This window comes from Clupea harengus, chromosome 7 (genome assembly GCF_900700415.2).
Source record: "Clupea harengus chromosome 7, Ch_v2.0.2, whole genome shotgun sequence".
NCBI lineage: Eukaryota > Metazoa > Chordata > Actinopteri > Clupeiformes > Clupeidae > Clupea > Clupea harengus.
The window spans coordinates 19810922-19818789 of record NC_045158.1 but is presented as its reverse complement, the minus strand read 5'-3'; the positions used below and the strand labels follow the sequence as shown (position 1 = coordinate 19818789).

At 42.0% G+C, this 7868-nt stretch overlaps 1 protein-coding gene across 1 annotated transcript in view; it reads right to left on the bottom strand.

Moving 5' to 3' along the window:
• Nucleotides 1-861: 861 nt before the first annotated feature.
• Nucleotides 862-7868, bottom strand: part of LOC116221110 (GDNF family receptor alpha-2-like) — a 32043-nt gene continuing 25036 nt past the window's right edge. The window contains exon 3 of the mRNA XM_031570777.2: nt 862-1249. Coding sequence (XP_031426637.1) covers nt 1140-1249 — 110 coding nt within the window. The 3' untranslated portion in view covers nt 862-1139. The remainder of the gene's footprint in view (nt 1250-7868) is intronic.

The window sequence follows — 7868 nt, the reverse complement described above, 5'->3', positions numbered from 1 at the left end:
TTTCTCACGAAAGGAGCTTTAAAATATGTGTGCAGTTATACACCGGTCATCCGTGCGTCCATTTATCTAAAGGACAGTGACATGTTATGATTAGATTTTCAGGTCTGACAGATATCACTGCAAAGGGAATGTGTGAGGGAAGGAGGTGTAATGACATTAACATATCTCAGTCAGGATAACTCTGAATATTGTAGATTTACTGATTTACTGTCGTGGCATGGCAGTATGTTTGGTGTTGATGACCTATGAGGCTGCTAGTGACTGTAATGATTAATACAAATATTTGCACCATGCAGCTACTGCAGGGTTGTTCATTACAGAGTCCCTCAGAGATACATTTAGACAGGTGAGGTTGGTTAAATATTGTGGGTATAGAAAACCTTCATCAGGCCATCTTTTCAGTGAGTGTGAGTCAAGTTTGCCAAATATGGGGGTTAACTGCTTAACCTACCCGTCTATTCCTGACTGAACGTCCGTGGTCATCCTTTAAACTACCTGACATTTGGCTCTTCAAACACTCAACGTTGAAATCTAGGTAAAGTTCATGGGGAAGAAAGTAAAGACCAATTAATGTACTCTAAATGGGGATGTGAAAACCCTTCTGTCTAACTTTATGATTTGTTCCACCATTTTCTGAACAAATTATTAGTGGAAGACATGATATCTGAATTATTCACTAGGCCTTTTAAAGGTCAGTGTACATAAAGAATCCGACTAAATGTGTAATCTTCTCAGGATGAGCCCATAATCACTCTTTATAAAGCTCTGGCTCATTAATAACCAGCACATGATTTTTACACAGTCGCTAGAGATAGGAAGTAAGGTTTACATACTGATATACTGATACTCTAACTGCTCTTGAGGTAAATGCACACTGTATGAGAGTCATTGTCTGTTGCTACCCAGCTCTACTAAATCCCTTAGTCACTCAGGAGTTAGTTATAGTTTAAGATTCTTAGAGTCCTATAGTTTCCAAGACTTTGTCTGCTATTGTGAAGTCATACTGATGCTGCCGTGGGTCAAGGCTGACGCCACAGGACAGGGAGAGGAAATAGGGTTTTATTCAGTGCAGATGCAAGAGATGACGTGACCAAAGACGAGCGATGAGGAACAGGCACCCTTACCTGAGAGGATGGAGGCTAGACGGAACCAAAGACAAGAGATGAGAGACAGGCACCCTTACCTGAGAGGATGGAGCCTAGACGGAATGAATCTGGCTCGTAGGGAGAGGTTTCGTAGAACTCCTCACCTGTGAAGACAAAATGACAACGTGGATTCACTATAATGAAGTTTTGCTGGCAAATGCCATGATGTTGAGGTACATTTGAACTGAAATGCGAGTGTAAAGGGGGAAAAAAAGCCAAAGAAAAGCCAAAGCTTATTATATTGGCCCGAGACTCTGTACCTAGAAACAGCTATGTTGGTGTTTATAGACTGCTTGAAAGGTCAATACCATTTCAGAACCCTCACTACGAGCACACAGCATGGGTGATTGATGCCACCTGGCTTTGTCAGCAAAGGACCCAACCTCTACTGCCATGATTGCTATGTAGCTTTGATGGTAAAACCTATGGAAGGTCCCAGAGAAAATACACTTCAATTCGCTTTACACTTTAACTGAAGACTGGCTTGACCCAGCCATGTCAAATAATGTATTTTAAGTAATGATTTACAATGGCAGTTGATTTCAAATGGTATAACAGTGTTAACATTGTTTGTAATATTCATGCTAGCTATCATAATATTAGTGATACCACATGTGTCCACTGCTTATGTCACACACAGACAAGCTGCCATGGCCTCATACATGACATTTGTCATCAGTAGCGTGGTAACATAAATAAGCTGTCATAAAACTTCATGACACCGTATGAAATCTCCTATTATGAAGATTATGCTGTTCTTACGACAAAGGGTTTTGTTATAAGAACATGACTTAATTACATTGGTTCAAATTTACTAGGTCTCTGGATAGCTGTCTGACACTCCTTGGCAGATTTGCTTGTATCATACTATTACCAATTGATTGATAGCCTGCTGCTATCAGAAAAGCTACAAAGTCATAATAGTGCTGCAGTCATTGATTTGTCATGGAGAATTTCTGGACACACTGCACAGTGCAAAGAGTGCAACATGTTTTTCACAACTGTTGTTTGGAGAGTTTTTGGAGTACATTGGTAAAAATATGGAAGAAATAGTCATCATTCTGCAGCCTGGTGGTTTACAGGTCTACACAAAGTTTTGCATCTTAAATTGTTGCTAGATGCACAAGGCAAACTCTAACATCTTGTCTTCTGAGACGCTATGAAAAAAAAAGAAATACAAATTAGCACTCTGCAGCCTGGTGGTTTACAGGTCTACACAAAGTTTTGCATCTTAAATTGTTGCTAGATGCACAAGGCAAACTCTAACATCTTGTCTTCTGAGACGCTATGAAAAAAAAAGAAATACAAATTAGCACTCAACTGCTACGCTCAACCACTTTCCCTCTACCCCCCTTCTTCCCCCGCCACACACACACACACACACACACACACACACACACACACACACACACACACACACACACACACAACACACACAACACACACACACACACACACACACACACACACACACACACACACACGCACACACCCCAACCCTCTCAGAGGATCTCCCTAATCCACCGTTTAAAATTCACAGCCATTCTGTCGGTTCCTGCCGAGCCCTCCCATGTGTGATGGTTCTGCATTCTGATCCCTTCCAAAAAAAAAAAAGAAAAAAGAAAGAAAGCAAAAAATGGCAGTGGTGATGTGCTGGTTTGGGTGATTGTAATGGAGGGTGGGCAAGCAGCTGTAAAACAAAAACATGGTTGGCAGTGAACGCAAAACCTGCACGTGCCTGGGATAACTAGCCATCCAGAGAGGAAAGCACATCAACAGTTGCTCTCTTGTAGAGCCATTTTGCATGCCAGAGTAATTTCAGGATTTAGGCATTATTTTCTCTCTCTGCCTCTCTCTTTCTCCTAATCTGATACCTGTGGAGAACATACACACGCCTACGATCGTGAAAGAAAACTGGGTTGCCTCAGCCAGAAGCGTAAGGCTTTTTCAAATCACAGCTCGGTGGGACAAAATGGGAACAAACCATAAATCATCATCATCATCATCAATAAAGAAAAAAAAAATCGAAAACGAAACAAACGCTAACCCACTGATGAACATGAAAATGACATCACAAAAAACGAAAACCAAGGAGAGAGTGGTGCTGCTGAGGACGTGAGCAGCGCAGGCTAGTAGAGGGGAAATGGGCACCGCACGTCTGCACTTAGGTCGTGTCAAATTCACTCTGGCGCGTCTCCGCCTTTTATCTGGCCTGTCAGCGCGGATCATGGGTCGATTGAGTGCAGACGATGGCCGTTGCCGCTGTGACGTGACGAGAGATGGCGTGCGTACGTGTGAGAGCGAGTCCCATCACACCCCTGCACCGGCTCGCAGATCCAATCTGCATTCTCGTGTCTCGACTCGGCCCGAGTCCGCTGCCACCCCGTGAGGCTCTGTGGCTGCAAGCGGATGCCCCCAATTCAACCCTATGTATCCGAGACAGCCGGCCACTATAGACACAAACACTACACACACACACACACACACACACTTGTTTGATATCTCTCTCTCCTGAATATAGGTTACTATACTAGTTATTATACACACATTTTCACAAACACACACACACACACACACACACACACACACACACAAAGCCCACATACAAGTCTCAAGGCTGGATTTGAGATCTAAAATGTAACCACTCTCCCTAAGTTCTCTCAACAGTGTGTATGTACTGTCAACACAGTAGATTCATGTCTCGTAATCAAGTAATCTCTCTTCTTTCTCACCCCCCTTCTTTCTCTCTCTGACTCAGCCCTCAGTCAGTCATTGCCCCCAAATCCTCTGTTCATCCTGCAGCGCAACAAGGAGTACAGCACTAGTTCTGTGTTTACAACCCCCGCCCTTATAAATTGACAGATAACCTGTGCTCATCTTGTTTGTGAATCTAAGATTGGATGCAGGGAGAGGCTTTATCTAATGCATGCCAGATCTGTGTTTGTGCATTCCGTGCTTGTGCGCTGCGACAAAAGTAAATGTCATCAATAAAACATCACAAAGCTCGCCTCGACCCTTGTGAAAATAGTTTGGCATATGTTTGAAAGACGCTTGGGGTCTCTCTCTCTCTCTCTCTCTCTCTCTCTCTCTCCTTATGTTAAGCGTTTTATTTCCTTCTGCTAGTTTAATTGGATTTTAAAGTTAACAATAAATAATGAAAAAGAAACACATACTTCTTTCCAAATCTCCAGCGCATTCAAAAACGTACATAAGTACAAGCATTCTGTCTGTGTCTGGAAAAAATCAGCGGTCGTGCTGTTTTGGTGTCACACAGATGTTGCCCTTTGCCTGCTTGTTATCACGCATGGTCTATTCATATGTGCAAGAAGATTAAAAAGTGCAAATCTACTTAAAAACCTGGAGATAAAAACAGACATTTAACACATCTTCTGTGGACACTATTACGTGATCCTTACCATTACAAGTTTGTTGATCAGTTAGTGACATACATACTTGCAAACATACTTACATAAATACTGTATTTTCACCCAAGAAAAAATAAACTCCAGCTAAAAACAAATATCAGTTTGAGCTCTCAGCTGTCAAGGAGGTCCTGGTAATGGCGTCCCCAGTCTGTAAACAAGGCCACACTAATCTTTTCTTTTCTGTAAGCCTGACTCCTGTCATTCTCCTCCAAATATCATAAACCTGCCCAATTTGAACAATGTGTTGTGGGTGTGGACAGTGAATGGCAGCAGGACAGGGCTGCTAAGTCCACCTGTGCTTTGTGATGACCCAGCTGTCCAGCTGTGAGCCCCTCTCCCACTGCAGGCTGACAGAAGAGGGTGTGGGGGAGGGGGGGTGCAAGGTGTGTGTGTGTGTGTGTGTGAGAGAGAGAGAGAGAGAGAGAGAGAAATAGAGAGAGCAAAAGAGCAATAGTGTTTATGTGTGTCAGTGAGAAAGACAGAGACAGAGAGAGAGAGAGAGAGTTTGTGTGTGCACATTTCGGGGGGGGGGCTGTGTCCAATCAAGGACACAGCCTGAGGAGCAGTCCTAAACCCCTCCTGTGGCGAGGTGACAATCCAGGTGCCAGCTAAGCTAAGACTGAACCCCCTTCCCACCGCCCCCTGATCTGCCAACAGGGCACAGGGTGGGTCTCAGTACAAGACTGCAGATTTGCCATGACTGCCCCAGCTGTACCAAGCTGCCTGTCAATGCCCATTTCCAAACCCAGGAAGTGAAAAACACACCAGGAGTTGCTCAGTGCTCAGATTTGCGTTGTAAAGACACACATCAACGGCTAGTGATTATGAGTAGCTCTGCCACCTCAGTGTCACTCACTTTGCAAGTGCGATTTTGTCCTTTAATTTTCTCGCCACCTTCTCATTAATCAGTCTAGCGGTGGTCTGCCCAGTGTGCGAAGCGGGAGTGACAAAGGAGATGGCGATGGAAAGTGACATTTAATCAGAGAGCGATGGCGTCTCGCACACGGTCTGCACCGAGAAGCTTTGAATTTGTGTTGTTCTCCTGCCAGTTTAGACCTCACTGTGATGTCTGTTGGCTGGATTTCCATGTGTACACTCTAAGAGGCTGGTGACAATAATGGGTAATCTCTTCTGTAAAGCATATCTCCTGATGTGATGCCCTGTTTATTTCCCAAGCCCCACACCCCCACACCCATTTTCATGCTCATGCTTTGCCGCAGTGACGGTCATCAAAAACGTGCAGTAAGGTCTCACAGTCATTGCCCAAGAAGGATTATTACTCAAGTCTAGTGAGATCCTCATTCTCTCAGTACATCCCTAAATCTCTCTTTTCATCCATTCATGTGATTTATGTTTCTCCTAGTTTGTTTCTCTGCTTTAATTTTATTCTGACCTCATCTCTGCCTCAATGCATGACATACAAAAACATTTTATGACTCTAATTATGACCAGTCACTAACAGGTATGAAATGATATAGCGTACATTATCATACATGTGTTATACAGCCTATTTCCATCATGCTGTGTTTCGGTCAAAAATCAAGAGAATTCATGTAATCATTCTCCTTACCATTTGAATGATAAAATAAATTATATTTGATGCATATTTTAGATGTGTGTTGTTAATGTTTAAATACATTTTAATGTATGTATGTTAAAATATTTTGTGACTTTTTCTTATTTTGTATAAAACCGAGTGGTTTATTAAAAGGAGGCTTAAAAACTAGAAATGATATATAGCCGTCATGAAGACAATTACTGTGCATCTTTAGAAAGGATTAAATCAAAATAGATCAAAATCATTAATAAGCATTAATAACATTTATATCAGGCCGGTACATTCTGACAAGTATAACCATGTTGCGAACACAACATGAAGGATATGTATACAGACTATAGGCTTTACATATCCCCTTATGTCTCATGCCATCTAAGTGTTTCCTCCCATTTAACAATATCCACATGCAAAGAGAGGCCAGACAATATTCATTCCAGACGCAAGCTGGCTTTCAACACACTCTCCCCATTTCGCTCACTCGTAAGTATTGAGAGATGGCTCGACCTCGGTTTTACACAATCCAGCACTCCGTGAGGAGGTTCGGCTCGAGGCTTAACTGAAGGATGTTTTTAGAGGAAGGAGTACAGAAAGTGTTTCATATCCTGCTGAGGCGAGCCAGTGTAATTATGAAACATAACAATACAAAAAAATAAACTATGTCTGAGGGGAAAATGTTTACAGATGTGCAACATTTCTCGCTGACACATACACATTTTTCTATTTTTTCCTTTTTTTTTTGAGAACCTCAATTTTTAGCCAACAAATTAAACTGAAAGGAATTAAGTTACAGGAAAATGTTGTTCAAATGAGTGAAGCTCATGGACTTCTGATCAATTAAAGTTAAAAGAGGAATAAATATTAGAATACAGAAAACATAACCCAACAGGAGTGAGCGAGTACATGAATATCAATATGCAGGAAATGGACATAGCCAGATTTTATGTTCATCAAGTGTGCATTATAAAAAAGATATGACTTAAGAGTAGGGGTTTACCCTTCTGGAAACTTTACAAGCAACTACTTAATTCTTTGACTTTTATTCGTATGTCCTGCTAGTGGGGAGAAGTTCACGTATGTGCGCTCCTCTTGCCATCTGCTGTGCCCCCCTCCTAGGGTCATCATGAGGTTTTAATGTATGCATAATGTATATTCATTTCACCCAAATATACATCACAGAGGCAGAACATCAACACCTCTTCTGTGCTTTTCTTTTTTTTTCTTTTTTTTTTAAAAGAAGTCTTGGTGTCTGGCTCATAACGAATGCAGAGAAAGCTGAAAGGAAATGGGAGTCCTGAGGTGAGTGGAAATAAGAAATCCACAGCAGAAAAAACGCCAGCGCACACTCACAGGATAGTGTCTGACTTTGAGGATGTTTGGAATAATACTGAGGCAATAAAAACTGTTCCCTTCACGGGCCTCCTTCATATTACGCATCAGCCGTCTTGCAGAATAAACACGTAACAATAAATACGGCATAATGTTTGAGGGGGAGGCTTAAAAAAACCACTCATTCACTTGAAAGAGAGAGGAAAAAGAGAGAGGGAGACAGAATGAGAGAAAGGGAGGGAAAACTATTATCAAGGTTGAATAAAGACCCCTGTTTCTGAGGAGAAGCACTCACTCTTACTTAATTTAGTCTGACAGTTGTGGTTTCGAGACGCACAGAGATGCAAACTTATGTAAAAAAATCAGAGAAGGAAATGGAATAAACACAGCAGAACAGATGCTGGAGAGAATGAC